This window comes from Dermacentor silvarum, chromosome 1 (genome assembly GCF_013339745.2).
Source record: "Dermacentor silvarum isolate Dsil-2018 chromosome 1, BIME_Dsil_1.4, whole genome shotgun sequence".
Classification (NCBI taxonomy): Eukaryota; Metazoa; Arthropoda; class Arachnida; order Ixodida; family Ixodidae; genus Dermacentor; species Dermacentor silvarum.
The window spans coordinates 75287099-75306463 of record NC_051154.1 but is presented as its reverse complement, the minus strand read 5'-3'; the positions used below and the strand labels follow the sequence as shown (position 1 = coordinate 75306463).

At 48.8% G+C, this 19365-nt stretch overlaps 2 protein-coding genes across 14 annotated transcripts in view; both read left to right on the top strand.

The window, feature by feature from the left end:
• The window catches only part of LOC119466299 (chromodomain-helicase-DNA-binding protein 7-like), a 554757-nt gene that overhangs the window by 300017 nt on the left and 235375 nt on the right, over positions 1-19365 (top strand). The gene's annotated exons all lie outside the window — the stretch shown is intronic.
• LOC119466310 (breast cancer anti-estrogen resistance protein 1-like) overlaps positions 1-19365 on the top strand; it is a 94958-nt gene that overhangs the window by 32827 nt on the left and 42766 nt on the right. The window contains exon 1 of one of the 3 annotated variants that reach the window (XM_037726829.2): positions 7173-7742. The exons of the other annotated variants lie outside the window; for them this stretch is intronic. Within the exon in view, the coding sequence (XP_037582757.1) occupies positions 7734-7742 (9 nt within the window). The 5' untranslated portion in view covers positions 7173-7733. Of the gene's footprint in view, positions 1-7172; positions 7743-19365 lie in introns of those variants that run through there. 3 annotated transcript variants of the gene reach the window in all.

Sequence of the window (19365 nt, the reverse complement as noted above, 5' to 3'; positions counted from 1 at the left end):
AGTTTCCAAAAAGCACGTGGTGCATCATCGGGTCAAGTTGTTGGTGCTCGCGTGTCGTCACTGTCGCAAGCTCAAAATGCGCCATCAAATTCACGTTGCCCGAAGCAACATGCTCGGCAGTATATAGCACGTGCAGGACACAAGTGTTTCTAGAGGCACATTTGCTGGAAAAGAAACGCGCCACTTGGGAAGCTTTATATCTTGCGTTTTTCTACTGAAGTCTGAATTTATAAAAGACGTCGTCTCCATACTACACTAGAATTGTTTCGTTTTAGGCTGTTCTGTGGACAAAAATTTATTCAGGAATGTAACTGCTGCGCGAGTTTTTTTATGCGAACATTTATTTTATAATAAATAGCAAAAGCTTTGAGGCACGCTGAAACAAGGAAAGAGGAAAGGTCCTTTACTTCCATTCAAATCTAGCCAGCGCTTCAAAATTTCATTTCCTTGCACGATATCGTCCCTCTTTGAGCAGGTCGCGCGACACGAGCTCATAGTTCACGCGGGTATACATAGGCTTCCTGCCTTGATCGACGCTTACCGATCACTGTGCGCATGCGTCGTAAATCACGTGCATTGATTAAAGGGCACGTGTGCCCAGGGACCTTAAGAACACACCCTATTGACGTGAAAGGCGTATACGTAAAGGTAGGAGTCTCACCCAATTCTCGCGCGGTACAGAGACTCAACGACGCATAAGCATTTTTTGACTCGCCGCTCCCTCAAGCTGCCCAAAGCGACGCGTGTGAGGCTTCACCGACGCCGTCACTGACGCCCACGAAACGCCGAGTGCCTATTGGACATATACAGTATATATATAGGATGATGATTTCCATAATACGTACAGCCATACACGCGCGCACAAGGGCGGGCTTGTAAGTAAACCCATATAGTGGCCGGATAGAAGAGTGAGGAAGGAACATTCAGTTGTCGTCGCCATCGTCGTTGTTGCTTACCGTCACGACTGGGTAATTTGTAACTCTAACACAACGAATAAGTCATTTATTGTAATATGCGTATATATATATATATATATATATATATATATATATATATATACGCATCTCATGGAAGGTAGAATCCCTTTTACAGCTTGCTTAGATTACTTTGAAGCCAGGAATGCATTAGAATGAATTGAAGCTTTTTTTTTATTTTTTTATTGATACTAGTCGCACCTCGTGTTCACTGCAATTTATTTGAACGGAGTGGAAGTATGCAACAATAAATTGTTTCAAACCGCGAGTGTTCCTATGTATACAACCAAGAACGTTTTCGAAACAGGAGACGTAGTATATTCTTCGCGCGGTGTCACACACCTATCAAATACTCCCGAGTTAATTATCAGTTGCACTGGGTCTGCGCGTGCTCTGCAAGTTCACGCGCCGATAGAGATGATATCGACCTCTCGGAAATGCACGTCTGGGGGCCGTTGCTGTTTTCTTTCGTTCGTCGCCCTCTTTCGGTGCAGCCTCGAGTTCTCAGAAGGAACCCATTCTTGAAGCGCTGTGACGTTTCCTTGCATGCCACTGTCGCCGCCAAGCGGAGGAGACCGTTTACGGCGCGGCCATAAACATCGCGCGCCAAGCGTTGGCGGGGCCGAACGTCTTGGTGCGCCTCGCCACCAAACCTACCAAACAGCTCGGAACGGCGATCGTGTGCAGATGGCGGAGTATATATACAGACTGAGGCGCACGGAAGAGTGTCTCGTGTCGGGGATTGATCACCTACCCTCGCAGAATACTGACCGAAGGGCACTGCAATGCTTTGTTTCGATTGTATAATTATATAATATATGTATTACATGCCTATCTAAAAGGCACGAACTTTTCTTCTTCTTCTTCTGCGCCTGTGACGCCTGTGAACCTCACATGCTTCCGCAAAACTCATTCCTACATCTTGATCGCGTCTCTTTTCCAGCAGCGCGCACCCAGTATTTACCCGCCTCTCTACGGACATATAAGTTGCAGAGAGACGGGTAAAAGTTAGGAGGCCTGGCAGTGCGCTACGAATGTTACCGTATTCCTTCGCGAAGATGTCATCGTGGACTGTGCTGAGGGCTATGCAAAGTCCATGCAAAGTTATCGGTTTCCAAATCAGATCGAGGGGCGCAATTTGAGAACTCGAGAATTGCAACGTTATGCCAAAACACGACCCGGAAAAGGTGAACGCATGAATGCCAGAAATCAAACCGCGTTGAAAAGGGTGGGAAAATGGGACAAATAACATCCGTGAATTGTTCAACGGGATCGTTGTTCAATGTCCTGGGTTGCAAGATACTAGCGAAAATTCTACACTGTCACACACACGCACAAACGTGGCAAGCACCTGTAACGCGTATGCCCAAAAATGGGCGGGTTGGGGAGGGGGGGGGGGGGGGTTCAGGAAAATAATGACCAGTATATGAGAACTGTCACCAAGGTGTACAAGGAGAACAATGCGCGTTGGCCGGAGAATCTAAGGTTGGAACTACTCGAATAACAACATGAGAACACGACATCAGGCACTGGGAAGCCTCACATTTCGGATTGCCGAGAACAGTTACCAGCAACACGCCAAAATTATATTTCGCGAACGTAAGAAATGCGCAACACGCGGGTGACAATGTGTATAAGCGAAGAGGTGCGTCTTGCCTCGAACAACTTGTTGGCACAAAAAGATCGCGCCGCTCACGAATGCTGAAGACGTGGCAAGACGTTGATTGTGTCAAAAGATACAGGTGCACCTATTCTTCATGGTCGTATAAGCAGGCAGCACGGTGAATTAGTTTCAGTAAAAGCCAACAATCGCCGACGCCAATGAAATGAAGTGCTTTCATATCAAGTGTTTAGTATTAATATGCACGAACATTTAGTATGAGATAAAATTGAAAGAAAGTGGAATATAAATTGAATGACGGGGGGTTGTGTACGCTGCTTCGGTCTACTTACCTTTTTCGTGCGTATTTGTACGCATACAGTGTAGATCAAACGTGGAGAGAGCGCCGAAATTATTATTATTAAGCTATAACATTTAATTTCGTGCTTAGTGTTTACCTCGGAAATAAAGGTGGACCGGTCACTGCAAATCATTCGAAAATATAAAGTAATGCGCCTCCTTATTTCAAGTCTGAGCTGTGCAGTCAGCGCTGCAACAGCTAGTATAGCTATGACAGACACGTCGTCGCTGGGAGTTCCGGTTAATGCGACACCCCTGGGTTCCTTGCGCACCAAAAAACGCGGTGCACGAAAGCGTTTTGTGTACAAACGTAAACATTGCGCGCCATTAAAGTTGTTACCTGTGTGGTGCACAAACATAAACATTCCACGAGATTAGGCGTTGCGTGGGATGAAAACAAAATGTTACGCATCGTGTTTCGTTGCATAACATTTCATTAAACACTTCGCGAAAGCTTTCGTTTCCCATGGATTCCAACGTGCGCGTTGGATCTGCATACTGTATTTAAAGAAGGACCAAAAAAAAAAACATTTTATTCCTTACGTAGATACATACGTATAGTGCTGCAGGATGGATGCTTCGTGCAACAAACGGCAGCCATAACGAAAGCTCACGCTTTCGTGGCACGACGCGCTAATACAGAGGCTGCGGAGGCGCCGAGCATATTTCACCCTTCATTGCTTTTCTGTTCCACTCGGTACCAAATCGCGCAACATATTTCTGATTAAAACAGATATTACCGATGCCAGAAAGTGAGCGGGGTGATATTTCGGCAAATCGGAGGTGTGTGTGTGTGTGTGTGTGTGTGTGTGTGTGTGTGTGTGTGTGTGTGTGTGTGTGTGTGTGTGTGTGTGTGTGTGTGTGTGTGTGTGTGTGTGTGTGTGTGTGTGTGTGTGTGTGTGTGTGTGTGTGTGTGTGTGCGTTTTATATATCTATATATTTTGCCGCCCAAGTTCAAAACAGCAGAACAAAGGACAGGGTGAACATATTTATCTAGCGGGTGCGGGAAGATGAATGAATGTATTATACAGTTGGACAATTCGTGTCGAGAAGGAGTTTTACAGTGCGCCTGGTTACCATTAGCGAAAGAGAGTTCAGAACGAAAAAGGCATACGGTGACCAGGGGGCGCAGCGACATTCACCATGACGTCGCACGAAGAGCGACCCTCGACCACGGCGGTTCTTCCGGGGCCGGGGGCGGTCTCGTCGGGAGCATGCGGTGTCGGTGGCTGGGGTTCCCGGGAGTTGCTCGGCGGTGGTTTCCCCCAAAGCAGACTGAGGAGGTCGGCCGCTGCCACCCTCATTTTTAAGCTTTATAGTGTGCCGACAGGGTAATGGCTTCGCAGGGCCCACGGACACCCTCGCGGCCTCAGGGGCCGAATGGGGGTCCTAACTGCGCACACACATGAGCGCACAACAAAAACAACCATATCCTACTTCTTAAGCTCTGCATGGCAGCCATGTTGAAGCCCAGAGAGAAAAAAAAAAAGTAACGAATAAACAAAACAATCTCGAGACCTCTGCTGTAGTTGGGGTGACACTGCACCTAACAAAATAAAACATGGCCAAAGAAAGAGGCACGTAGGCACACACTTTCTGCCCTGCCTGGGGTCACTTTGAAGCTGAAAAAAAAAAAAAAAAAAAAAAAAAAAAAAAACGAACGCACAGAACTGTCTTAAGATTTTGGCTCTAATTTTGGGTGACCTTGCGTCGGTCGGAGAAAATAAGACGGAAACAAAACAAGAGACACGTCCGCGCTCGCTCGTGCACCGCTGTGGGTGTTTGACGTCAACAAAAGAACCAAGAAAAACCGATAGGGTATATAAGGATGCATTAACATAAATACTTGCACTCAAGAAAAATGCACGGCTGCCGCCAGTTTTACGACAGTGTCAAATATAGGTGCGTATATTGGCATGTACTTTTTTTCGTGTGCATGAATCCTAGTATTTCCCATTGCGTTGTTTCAAACTGTATATTCACGTGGTATACCATGCCCACGTGCTTCACAAAGACACTAGTGGCACTAAAATGAAAGAAATACAGAAATCGCCATGGCGGACTGCTGTCACGTACGGCAACGACCGATGCTTCTCGTAAACGTAAACGTTTTTAGTAATGCGCACATAAAAAAAATTAGAATTAAAAGCGTTACGTTAGAAAAAAAAAATACACGGTGCCTGAATAACAGCTAATTTGTGATCATCGTTAGTACTCAAAGTTTCGCGCGTGTATACGGCATGCAGTTTTACGGGACTTTCTGTGCCGATTTAAAATTAGAATTCCTATTTAAATCGCTAATATCTCGTTCGCGATTCTGTCGATACTATACATCACATTATTTTCGTACCATAATCTCGTAACACGTTCTTGGTCAGGTTGGCAGCCCTTTTTAAATTCGCAGAACTTTGTCAATTAGCTAATTCAGCCGTACGTTGCGATTTGTCGGGCCAAGTAATGTCCGCCTCTTCAAATATATTTCTCATCTGCAGTGGTGGAAAGGCGCTGTCTAAAGACGAACAGCCACCATTACATGTAGGTCCGAGGACCGCATCAAGGCATTGCTGGAGGAACATGACGTAAAGAGAAATTTGAAAACGTTCCGGAAGAATTATTAACCTATTTTTTTCTTTCTCTCTTTTCTTTTCTTTTTTTTTTTCAAGGATGAGCGTCGTCGCGAGAGTACCGGCATGAAAGTTAAAAGCATAAATTATTGGCTTGACGACGAGAAAATCTCCAGCGACATTAGGTACAGAGAATGACTCGCGCGGCGCCCAATTTTTCCTTTGCGCTGAAGAGCAGCCGTGGTTATAACGGCCTATGATGAACGATTCCGTTGTTCGTCTAGCCGCGCCGCTCTGGCTCATTGACTATGGCGTCCTGTAGCTGAGTGCGAGGTTGTGGGTTCGGTCCCTAGTTGCGGGCGGCCGAATGTCCCCGTTACAGTACAGAAAGTTTCCAGTTCTGATTTCGCTTGTACACACGAGTATACATACGTGATCATTCAGCGTTAGCAATTATTTTACTGCCCCTTTGAGAATTTAGAATATACGAACGCGTCAGATCTTTTCTTTCTCTCTCTTTATTTTGCCGTTTCTCTCTTCCTGATTGTGTAGCTGCTTTCGTGATTTGGTCTCGTGTTGGTTTATTTCCTACTACTAAGCTTTTTAAAGTAAATAATATTGTTTGCATGTACCTTATTGTTATCTTTTTTCCACATATACCGTAATACACTGCCTTGTTGATATTGAGCGTTAGACAGCAGGCACGCACTATTTCATCAGCGAAAAAAAAAAAAAAAAAGGAAATTGTGTAACTGTTTTACAGCATTGACTTCTAAATTCGGTGCTCGAGCGTGTCATAGAGTCAAATCTGCTGGAAAGTGAGTGCCATAATTGGTTAATTCTTTTTTTTTTTTCCTGCTACATCGTAAGAGCTAGGTTATGCAATGAACAGCGACAATGCAAATTGTTTCTTTGAATGCTAACGATGCCGTTACCGAAACAGCACAGAGAAATTCCTGTTATAGTGGTGGTATTTTCTCGGTGGATAAGCCGTGGTATGTTGTAAAGACCGCAAAAACGTAACGAGATGTTTGCAATATGCGCAGCTGCATTGTGCCTGCAGACCATCTCCCGCTGTCTCATTTGGCATGTGGGGTGATGTTCAGAAAGGCTGAGATCCCATTTCCCTTTGACTAGATGTGACACTGCCTGCGACGGACCACTTCCGATCCGAGCGGCCCGGATCGAGTAACCCGAGCATTGCGAAATGCGCCGCTCCGACAAAGCGCCGTTCACATGGCGCATGTGTGTACGTGCTGTCCGCGAAAGCGTTGCGTACTGGATGAAGCGAGGCGCGGCTTCTTATTACTGTTGTTATTTCACTTGTTTTATTGTTGTTATTTCAACAAGCTGCCGATGCCACGACGTGGGCACTGCTTACTTTTGTAATATATTCAAACAGCCTCCCGTCTTCGCTGTGCCTGTAGGCATTTGTGGAGATACGCCCTAAAGTAGCCACGACCTTCGAGCCGCTCTTGCCAGCACGCACGCGCTCGTAAATTTACAAGCAGTGCGAGAGAGTGAACGGAGTGAACTCCTCGCAAGCACACCCCACCATCACACACCCGAGCGCTGATGAGGAGACGGTCCCCGGTTTTTGGCAACGTCATAAGCCACGTGACACTTGCAGGTCGGTCGCCAGCGCGCCCGCGCGGCTTTTCCCGCCGGCTTTCCCCGCTCCGGAGTCGTCGAGCGGTCGACGAGCGTTGAGCGCGGCAGGCCCCGGCAGCTGTGTGGGTTGTGTCGTGTGCGGTCGGTGCAGCCCCTCAGTCGCGAGCTCTGAGGCGTCACACACACCGGGCGATTTCCCTTTCGGCAGAGGTCCCTTTTTTTTTCGACTCTGGTGTTTGTGTCGCCTCGAAGCTTGCCGTCTGCATCCTCTTCGTGAGAACGCATCCACCTGGGGCTCCATCCGTCGTTCTCCGCTCGGACTGCTTGGGTACGGGCCGCCACGGATGCAAACATGGAGCCGTCTGACCGTCTGTTGCTCGAGCTTGGAGCTCTTTCCACCACAGTCCGCTTCTCTGCCTGACATGCGTACATCGCACCACGAGATTCTAAACTAACCACAAACCCCGCCGGAACTAGTCGTCGCTGTCGTGGAGTTACTTTTCCGGGAAAATCAGCAGTCGCTAACGATGCGAGAGGACGTCGTCAGGTCTCGCGTTGCCTCTCAGTGACTATCGTGGACTTCAACACGTTCCAACGTATACGTGGTGGCTCGAGGCAGGAAAAATGCGCAAGGTGAGAATACATGTGTTCAATGTATTGTTTCGCTCCGACATCCATAAGTGTGCCGCGGATGTGCAGAGATGTATTGAGAAACGCACACACACACACAAAAAAAAAAAAAAAAAAAAAAAAAAGAAAAGAAAGAAAAACCGAGCAAACTTGAGAGCTACAGCCCTGACTGTCCTCTTTGAATGCGTGGTGTATGCCTTTACATAGTTACCACGACGCAAAGGGGGTTCGTGATTCGGGATTATATGGCAAACAGGAAAGGGTTCGTAAATTTTCATGTAATAAGTTTGTTTGCAGCTGGACGACGCTTTTGTTTTTGTGCTTCGTCAGTGCTTAGTGTGAAACAATGATCCCATAAGCGAGTGTAATGCTGCCTACGTATGTATATCACTTGTTACGACGAATTGTGTCATATTTCGTGTTACGCTGCGATTCGCATGCCTGAAGTGTGAGCAAGCAAAAAGTGAAGCCAGTGGACTGCTTGTTTTGCCCTCGCCACCCAAGCGATCGATGCCCGTGCGGTAAAGCCGTGGTGTTTCGGCGTGTATGCCCGGACATGACCGATTTGCACAACTTGCCCATGGTTCACATTTAACTTTACATATTCTCCTTAGTGTTTAGTACACCGGCGTATTATCGACCATCGTCACCCCGTGCCATTCGGACCGCCAGCTCATCCTAGCGAGTGTCATTTGTGGTGGCAACGTTTTTCACGCGGTTTTCAGCCACTCGTGAACAACGGTGCCACGTCGTGTTATTACCATGCAGAAATATTGCGAATTTCTACAAGTTTCTTCTGCGAGCGAAATATTTTCCTTACTAATGTTCTGCTAATGAAGTGCGCGCGGGATGAGCGATGTTGTGTGTGCTAATGTGGCTGACTTGCTGATCAAATGCGTACAGCGCTAGATACTTTTTTCTCTCTTATAAGTGATGTGGCCTCCTGCTGTTCAGTGAGCGTCAGGCGGAAGATAGTTCGCATGTGGTGACGTTTGCATACTCAAGAGTCGCTTTTGAAAATGTGCATAATGCCCGAACGATCACGAGCCAAATGGCTTTTTGTTTGCTTGTTTTGTTTTTTCAACTGAAGCCGAGACGCGCTGCTCAATTTCTCAACAGTTTTTCTTTCTGAAAACTCGTTTTGCATTACATCTATTTACATTTTAGCTCGCTTCAAACCATTGCTTCGGAACTTTAGGTCGACTTTTAGATGGGAGAGGACTGACTGCATTGCCGAAGCACCAATGGCCATCGCAAGAGGTCCTAAAGAGATCGACGTCTCGCCCAGTATTTTTCATTTGTTTTTGCTAAGGAGATTAGGGTAACCAACATGCTTGAGTGACTTCGAGAGACGAATTTCTTTTGTGAGAAGAGGACCGTAAAACTTGGAACGGGAGGCGAATGCACAGTCCAGGGGTCATAAAGATTGCGTAGGTCCTTCAATCCCTGTCGCCACTGGTTATAAAATCCGGGCATTGGATACCGCACTGTGATTTCCGACCGTGTATTCGAGCTGTCTGCCGTGCCCAGTATTTTCCTCGTGCGCTGATCGCTACTGATGAAACGAAAAAAAAAAAAAAAGTTAAGCACACTTACTCGGTTGGGTATTCTGCGTAAATAACAGGATATTTTGCTGAAGGAGTGATATCACGAACGGCCGTAATTTATTTCAAAGGTCACTGCCAGTGGAATGACAGCTGTGACTTTTGTTTGTTTTTTTTTTTCTTCTTTGTGCAAGGTGTACCATGCCGGTTGTGTACTGTTCATTGAAATTTAAGCACAATGTACAGCCGTCGGTAGGCCATTCCCTGTTCTGGTACAATGACCCTTTCCATCTCACCATTTTTGTTTTTAATGTTCCTCTGTCCAAATGTACTACGTCAGTTGTACTGGCACTTCCAACAACCCATTGTTTGCGGCGCGAAGCTCCGAGTGGCGTGGGCGAGCGAACCATGGCGCTTTTGAGCGCCTCGAATGAGGAACCACGACTTCGAATTGAGGCCGCGCAATCCTCCTGCCCGTCGCTCGACTCAGCTCCTCGCCTCGCACGAAACGAGGCATTTCCGGCCCTCCGCGGCCGCCGAGTCTGTCTGCCTCTTGTTCTCGACAAACGTTGAGCTACATTCATCTGTTCCCAAAATCGCGTCTGCTTTGCTTGCACGTGGTGGCAGACTTTACCTTCATCGAGCAGATTGTCAGACTTCCAGTTGACAGGTGGAACTTACGCCTTCCTTTCCCTTCATCGGTGTTTCCGATCAAGAGATTATACTCTGTGTCGCGGCAGGTGGTCCTATACTTGTTCTTTTTTTCTTCTTCTTCTTCTTTTAGTCCGCGTTGTACGGACCTGAAAATAGCTCGCGCAGATCGCCCTTCTGACCAGCGCCGCTACCGCAACGAACAGCTGCGCGAGTTGTTTGCGATTAAGTTGCATCGTCTCTGTGCAGCGTCGTCTCATCTGCCCGGAATGTTCCAAGAAATGGCGTCCACCAGGCGCGCGCGCGTCCGTGAGCGTGGACTAATGCCGGGCGCCAAGATCGCCCGTGGCGCCTCACGAAGGGATCTCAGTCGCGTGGCGGGGTGAGAGGCGGCCGCATAGTTGGCCTACCCTCGTGGCGACCCCAGCCGACTCGGCTGTCATCCGATCCACGCCGCGGGCGCGAGCGACGACAGCCGCGGGCCCGTTCCGGCGACCTTGTCGTACGTCACAGCAGTGACCGCGAGAAAAAGTACCAGCGCATTTTCGGAGCTCGACCTCACGGACGGGCTTAGATTACAAGGCTAGGTAGGGCACAGACTCGACCGTCTTAGCGGGCAAACTGACTGCACACGAATCGTCTGACCACTAGCGGAGAGGCAAGTTGTGCAGACAGTTTCACTAATTTCTTGGGGGCGGAAACTTTTTATGATTATTTTAATAAACGTTTTAACAACAACACTAATCGCATTAGGTGGCGTTTGACTTAGCGGGATCATCGAAGAAGCAAAAGCGTATGTTCTCCTAGCGATCCCAGTGCTTTTCGTGCATCTCACAGTCGCTACCCCAGCTCGCCCTATCGGACAAACCCATATGCCCCATGTAACTCCCACATCCAATAATCCAGTACATATGGGTTTCTATATAGGATTATTGAATATGGGGGTTATGGAGAAGGCGTAGGGGTCGATTGGACTGGCTCGAGGTTTTGGGGTCGTTATCTGCTGGTGCTGGCAAATGCCAGAATATTGGATGTATAACTGCCGGCCCTGTCTGCCTGAGGAAAGACTGCGTGTGCGGCCGTTGTCTATTTTTGGCGCCCCGTCGAGGCTTTAATTCTTGCGCGGGACCGACGCAGTCGGTGCGTTATCGAGGCACTCGCGGTGGCATGTGAAAGCGTTCAGCCATCAAATGCTCCTGCTGTCCTACTACCACGGACCCGGCCGAACGTCTGGCAGCTCGGTTGACGCAAGACGCTTTCGAAAAAGAAGCGACCGCCAACCGATAGCGATATAACTATTTGACAAGTGTACTCTTCGTGTATAGAACTCTATTGTAGATGAGGCACCGGCAAGCTCAATACCGTGGCACTGCCTCTGGTCGGCTGCCGGAGTGACTCAACGGTGCTACTAGAGGCGGGACCGCCGTTTTTCATGTTTTCTGGTGGTGACAGTGGCAACGCAGGTAGGCTGGTTGACGAGTACGCGTAGAAATTTTATCGCCGCTGTTGTTGTTGGCGGGAGAGCGGCTTTGAAGCGTAATAGAAAATGTTCAGAAATGCACTATACGAGCATCATAACGTGACACCGAATAGAAAAGTCAATTAAGTTGTATTGGTAAATTACCTTTCTCCATGGTGCAAGAGGACAACGGCCACTCTTACTGCGACAGGAGGCCCGGTGTAAATTAATCCAAGATCCTCCACTACGGCGTGTCTCATAATCGGATCGTGGTTGGGGCACGTAAAACCCCGGAATTTCATTTTTTTTTTCTAGTCAATTATATATCGTTAACGGGGGGACTACATTCACTCTGAAGGAACCGAAAAATCAACATATGAACCGGCGCCGGAGCGGCCCAATACGAGAAATTACTTTGAAATCTGTGACGCCACAATGACGCGCCGGTGCCGAGTTTCTGCCTGCTACCTCGCTTGGCCTTTTTCCGACTCGAACAGCGAATAAATATTGTCCTCTGCAGCCGTGGAATGTGACAGCATCCGCTGCTCGTCACTGTGTGACGTGGCCGCCACCGCCGTTCGCAGTCGTCGAACGTCATTTCATTGTGCTGCGGTCGATTCGAGTTGACAGCTAACGTTCTGTCATGGCGGTCCGACTTGCCTCGGAAATGCCTTCGGTGCTGCGCGCCAACTACCGTCGCGGTACATTTGGTTACGACACTGTGATGGCTTCACTTGGCGTGCGGCGAGGAGCATGAAGCTCGGCAAATGGCCCAACGAGTGTCTGAGACTTGCTTGTTGACGCGAACTTGCCGCAGCGATTGCACGCTTAATTGCAAGTGATATGATTTCTAGAAGCTCCGTATAACGATGTGTTTGCGCTTTTGGATTGTGGCCGACGTCGTTGGCGGGTTGTTTATCGCATCTGCTATATAGTATACGAAGAAAGAGAGAAGGAAGGAAGGAGAGACAGGGAGGTTCACCAGACTTACTATACGAAACGATTCTTTATACCAGCAGAGATTGTCTGCACAAAGGCCCGTTGAGAGGAGCCTGTGTAGTCAACACGGCCTGGTTTTTTGGGAGTCAGGGGAACGTCATTAGGATGGGCGGGCCCGGAGCATACCGTCCTTTCTCGCTGGTCATGTAACGTCACTGACACATGCTCTCCGTCTGGCTTCTACATATTGCACAGGTTCCCTGGCATTACATTTCCCGGAGGAATATCGCTGCAGATTTTGACACTTGTGTTTCCTCCATGCCTTTTATTTTTCACCTATTTGTTTTGCCTCACTGGATCCATTTGATGAAGTGTTGGCGGTCGCCAGAGGTCTCCGCTCGAGCATGTTCGCTTTCTGCGACTTGTGGCGCCCGTTATGGCGCAGCTCGGCTAAACGTGCTGGGGTTTCATTCAAGGCGGAGCGAAACAAGTGCACCCTGGGAACAGCGCTGGTGCATGCAAGCGCTGAGAGAGACGCGGCAAGCTGCAGAGAGGACCGCGACGCCGTGCGCAGGACGTGGGCTAACGACCGACTCTGTGGCAGGGCCCGTGACCACGAACGCGGCGGGGTTCGGAGCCGGCGGCGCGGGCCCCTCCCACCGCGTGCACCTGTCGCGGTAGTGGGCCAACTCCGGGTCGGGAACCGCGGGCCGCCTCCCAAAAATACGCGAGACGACCGGTCGGATCTCGGCAGCGCCGAGGCCAAGGTGGTTCCGCGCCGGGGCTCCATATTTGAGAGCAGCGGCGGTGTCCCCGGCCGCTGGAGCCGGGCCAGCGGCGGGGCCCGGCGGCCTTGTCGCGGCTGGCCTTCCTGCGCCCCCCGCCGCGGCCGCCGTCGTCCCCGGCGAGCTGGGAGGGGGGAATGCTCGCCTGCTGCGGCGCAGACGCCAGGGGGAGGCGTTTGCGAGCGCGTTCCGTGCGACGGACGCCCGTGTCTGCGCGACGGCGTCTTCCGCGCCGCGTGCAGAGGAGCGGGCGACGCCGAGCCGAACTGTCGTCCTCCTTGCCACTACGCATTGTACATCTGCAGGCTACCGCTGGTTTAGCCATGCGACACGTGTTTCTTTCGGTTTTTTTTTCTTTTCTCCTAATACCGACAGTGGCCAATTTATTGTGCATTCAATAGACGCCATTTGTTTCTCGCGGAACGGGACCTCGGGTGACCATTTATCTGGTGCGGGGAAGCGTGCGTGCGCTACGAGATCGCCGAGTTAAGTGCTGGCGAAAAAGTGGCCACACGGCGCTTCTCTCGGGCATCGCCTGCCTTGCGGCGAAGGGCAGCACTGCAGCCGTTAGTGCGTATACATGCGGTGTTTTTTTCGGCGCGCAGTACACAGGTCTGCTGCCTATAGAGGGCCATGCTTCTTCCCGGTCGACCATATATGGCGCAATCTCCTCACCTTTCTGTTCGCTCCATTTTCTTTCCGAAGAGAAAGGAAATTAAAGATGAATACTTTCCCCACAAATTAATACGCGTGTCGCAGCTCCCATGTACTTGTATTAAAAAAAAAAAGTAGAATATAGCGAGAACAGATGTACACGGACAGCTGTGCACTTGGCTTTGCATCGTCAGCTTGCCACACGTGACAGCCTATTGCATGCTGTAGCTATCACCCCCCCTTTCGCAGTGGTGTGGAGTGTGAGCGGCCAGAGGCTCTCTCCGGTCGACCTCTGCGTGTCACTTTGTGCCGCATGCTGAGCAGGCGGCGGCCACCTTCCCATGGGACGGAACGTAAAACGTAGGTCTACTCAGATGTAGGCGCACGCTACAAAAAAACTCCAGGCGGTCAAAAGCAATCCACAGCTCTCCATTACACCGCGTGTCCAAGTGGACATTCAACCCCATCCGTCAGTGAAATTCATCTTGGCATGAATGCTTTCCTATCTCTATGCGCTCGCATGCCACTGCCCCGCCCTCCGGCCCGAGTGTCATCCGCGGGTATTCAACCGGTTATCGTTAATCCTGGCTTCACCGCAATGTAGAGACGGAATTTAACCGGAGCTATTCGTTGCGTTATCATTTCAGCCTTTCTTCTCTCTCCCATCCAATGTACGACATATTATACGTCATGTGGTGTAGTTAAGGAAGATGTGAAATGTTCTAAAAAGGTTTTGTTCATTTTATTTTTCTTGAAGAATTAGGTTCGGTAATTTTACATTTACTTGCTATAAATAAGTAAATAAGGGCACTATTTCGACTAAAACACGGGGAACGGCGTGTCTGTTGCTTATAGATGCATGCATGCAGTAAATCTGGAAACACGACCGTATTTAATCGCGCTTGAGTGCCGCCTTGTCGACGCGGTGGTGCCACGGCCGACACTGCAGTTTAATGGGAAGGAGTGTAGAAATGCGTCTGTTACTGTAGCTGCGGTCAGCATTTCGCATTGCAGAACAAGACGGCAACAAGGCGCGCGTTTTTGTCGTGGCGTCTGTCACGCACTGTATATTCACGTGCTTTCTTCTCGTTATGCAAGCTATAACGGCTTTTCACTTTTTCTTTCTTGCTTACTCCCCCCACCCCCCTTTCCTTTTTTCTTCTGCTTTTTGCCCAACCTTTTGCTGATTTAACATTGTAGCATGATAACGAGAGTTTGTACCTGCTACCCGTGAAGGGTATATATACGTCTTGTCTTGCATGCCACAGACCGGTTGGCTCTAGTTAAAGGAAGGCATAACTCAAGCTACATGTTCATCGTACGAATTAGCAGCCTTTCGTGCTTACGTCAACTTCCGGCTGCCTTTTAAAAGCCATGGACGAGACTTTCCTTCACCTATACCACGCTGACTTCAGCGCATAAGGTTGGTCCATTCTCACGTTACACTCATTGCCGTAAATGGCAACCTTACATCGATTGCGCCACCACAGCCACCGCCGTTTTGTGTGGAAGTATAGTGTGATTGTACGCAGCGCGTAGTCTCGATTGCGAAAACCGTATATACTATATATACGTGGGCTAAAATGTCAGACGCTTGAGGGGGGCACGCGCTTTCGCTGAGCCTGTGGCGCGCAACGTTCAGGTGCTTGCAGCGAGAAGGTTGGCAAGGCTACAGTTTCTCGCGAGAATATCACTTGGCACTGTGATATTGTGCGGCGACTCAACAATATCAAACTTCATCGTTTACTTTTGCGTGGCACCTCTTGAAACGGCGACGGTCTTCTGCGCTCGGCCGCCGGATATATGACAACAAAAAAAGTTCATTCGACATTCGCCTCGGCGACAGCCGGTTAGAATCCGCCGGTGGTCCGCACGAAAAAATTATGACGCCTCCCATATCCTCTGGGATTTGAGCGCGAACGAACCATGCAGCGGTTTTGTCAGACCGTTTTTCAAACGGTTTCTTTATTTATTGCGCAGTGTGTATATATAGCCGACGCTGAGAAGATGAAAGCGCCCTCATATCCGGTGACGAGGCTGCTTCTCAAAGCCCCGTATACGCTTCACTCTTAACCGAGGGATCCGTGGACTTGAGGGCTGCCGTTTGATCCAGCGTCGTTATTTTTCGCCGACGCTTCTATAGCTCCCTTGGCGCCGGCGTGATTTCGAATGATGCGTCGGTCACGGAAGCCCAAACGCGGGGCTCATACGTTGCCTCGCGTTTCCGAAAAGCTCTCTAGAACATTGGCGGCGAGCGGATGGCATTTGCGTGCACCTCGGGCTGGAGTTGTTTTGTAATAAAGTATCGTTCTTTACCGATACCAATCGAGCGAGCTGTCGAGGGGCACTTGGAAATAATGCTCCTGACGTGGCGTTGCTGTCTGCCGCGATGTCGCCAACTATATGGAGCCAACCCGAGAACACTCGCGCACTGTTCTTCTTTACGGAAGAGGAGTGCGCTCGCTGTATGCGGCCCATATGTTAGTGCACGTAAAGCCGGATCCCGTCTATATAGTGCGCATCAACCTCTTCATTGTGTGGCCCGCGGAAACAGTCCGGCCGCAGATTTCATAAAGGATTAGCAAAACTATATACGAAGAGACATGCACAAACGCCGCAATGTATAAACATGTTCTCACAATCCACTGAGAGGGTTCGCAAATTAAATGTCCTAATGCACTCCGACAAATGCAGAGCGCGCGGATGACCTGTGAATGCGATTCATTCTGACTGCCTTTTGAAAGGTTGAACGAATCTGCGGTGGACAGTATAAGGCATACGGCTAAAGAGGGTGGGTGATTAGGAAGAGTGAGTTTTACTGTTATAAAGATTCGACCGTTTGTCAGGAATCACGGATGCTATAGGCCGAGAATAAACGCAGCAGAAATGTACAACGAGAAGGCAATTGGTGGGGGGGCACCAGCCAGAACGACGTTTCAAATGTGATGGTCATAAAATATATCCATCCGTCGATTGAATCGCGCTGTGGAGTGTCGCATCTCGGTATGAAGCTCTATGGAATGTCGAACGGAAGGAAACGAGCTAGAATACGGCATCTCGCGTTTACGTTGCCCATTTCGCTGAAGAACGCGGCGACCGCGAAATCTTGAAGGAGCCGTACACAATTTCTCGGGTGGGCTCGCACATCTCGTTGCCCCAATTATATACACCGCGCAGCATTGTCTCGTAAGTGTATGCGTGACGCGCGCAAATTGATGTCAGGTACATATGTTACGTATAGCCCTACTAGGATCTGGTGAATAGGAGACAACTGCGGCCGCCCCGCCCCTTTGAACGCCGTCGCGTGCGACGCCTGACGGAATGGCCGCTTGCGTGACTCCCCCCACCCCACCTTGCCCATGGGCGCCGACCCCCTCCCCATTGCGCTCTCTACTTGCGCTTCCGTTCCAGCCGCCGGTACGGAACCTGTGCAGAAAGGCTCATCTAGCATGGCACTGTAGGTATAGTATAGTAATTGGTTGTTTGTTTTGACAATAAAATGGAAGAAAATGGAAATCAGGTAATTATTGCTGGCCGCGCACTCTAACTGTCTACATTTGGTGACGTCTGAGCGGCAGTCAGCAGTGGGACAGTGAGAGAGGATAGACTAGGACGAAGGAAACTACTACTTAGTGTACGTTGTGGTTAAAACACACACACACACACACACACACACACACACACACACACACACACACACACACACACACACACACACACACACACACACACACACACACACACACACACACACACACACACACACACACACACACACACACACACACACACACACACACACACACACACACACACACACACACACACACACACACACACACACACACACACACACACACACACACACACACACACACACACACACACACACACACACACACACACACACACACACACACACACACACACACACACACACACACACACACACACACACACACACACACACACACACACACACACACACACACACACACACACACACACACACACACACACACACACACACACACACACACACACACACACACACACACACACACACACACACACACACACACACACACACACACACACACACACACACACACACACACACACACACACACACACACACACACACACACACACACACACACACACACACACACACACACACACCACACACACACACACACACACACACACACACACACACACACACAACACACACACACACACACACACACACACACACACACACAGGGAAAGTTAATAAATAAATAAATAAATAAATAAATAAATAAATAAATAAATAAAAGAGACTGTAAGTAGTGCAAGCAGGTGTTTTTTCACCTGTTAGGATAATTCAGGGTGTTTCAGCGAAGACTTTCAAAAATGTTTAAAGGTTGCCTGTGGCAGATAGCACAGTTCTAGTTCATGAGTTGGTCTACTCGAAGAGGCGGACATTACTTGCACAAAAATTGAAATGCATAATCGACTAATTAACAAAATTCACTAATTAAGTTTTTAACCAAGTACCTTATGGTCCATATTGCAATTTACAAATTGTAGCCGTGGAGTTCACAAGGCGGATCCACTTGGAACGAATTCTCGGGATGACACCAGTTTCGAGATAATAATTCCCGAACTTCGCGGAGAAATGCACCGGCGTTCCAGTTACTTTTGTGCTTCAATGAATAAAACGACGTTTTCTTAAGAAAGTAACTGGAACGCCAATGCATTTTCCCGCAAAGTTCGTGAATTAATATCTAGAAATTGGTGTCATCTTCAGAATTTGTTCCAATTGGATCCGCCTGGCGAACTCCGCGGCTACAATTTGTAAATTGCGATATGGGCCATAAAGTAATTAGTTAAAAACTTAATTAGTGAATGTTTGTTTATAATTCGATTATGCATCTTTTGTGCAATCTTTTGGCAATATCCGGCCTCTTCGAGTAGAGCAGCTCATGAACTAGAATTGTGCTATCCTTTAAACATTTTTGAAAGTGTTCGCTGAAACACCCTGTATATTGCATTCCCTTTGACGTACACTGTCACAGGACAAGACGAAACGTGGGTTATTTGCTCACGCAACTTTTTTATGTGACAGCGTATACGTGGTGAGCCATTGCCGAAATTGAAAAGAGAGAGAGAGAAAAAAAGGTCAAGGGGGGGGGAAAGACAGGGAGGTTAACCAGAGGTAACCTCCGGTTGGCTACCCTGTACCGGGGGAGGGGTAAAGGGATGTGAAAGGAGAGAGAAAGAAAAAATAAGTAAAAATAACGAATAAAAAAAAAGGGAAGGAAAGAAGAAGAAGACGTCGTGTCGTGCCGAAATTGGAGTTCGTTTAGGTGCCTGTATACCTGCTTGCTGCCGCCTATACAGGACACTGCACGAGCCGAATTTTTCGGCCATGCAGTGACTATATGTGGACGGGCCCAGCCCGGGCTCGCCGGATGAGCTTAGTCTATACATGCCTTAAAGCTGCCATTGCCTCGGGGGCGTATTCTAAGACTTTACAATAAAACTATGCCTGCAGTGACAGTAAAACATTGCGAACAACTTTTTCCTACAACGGCCACGTGTACAGC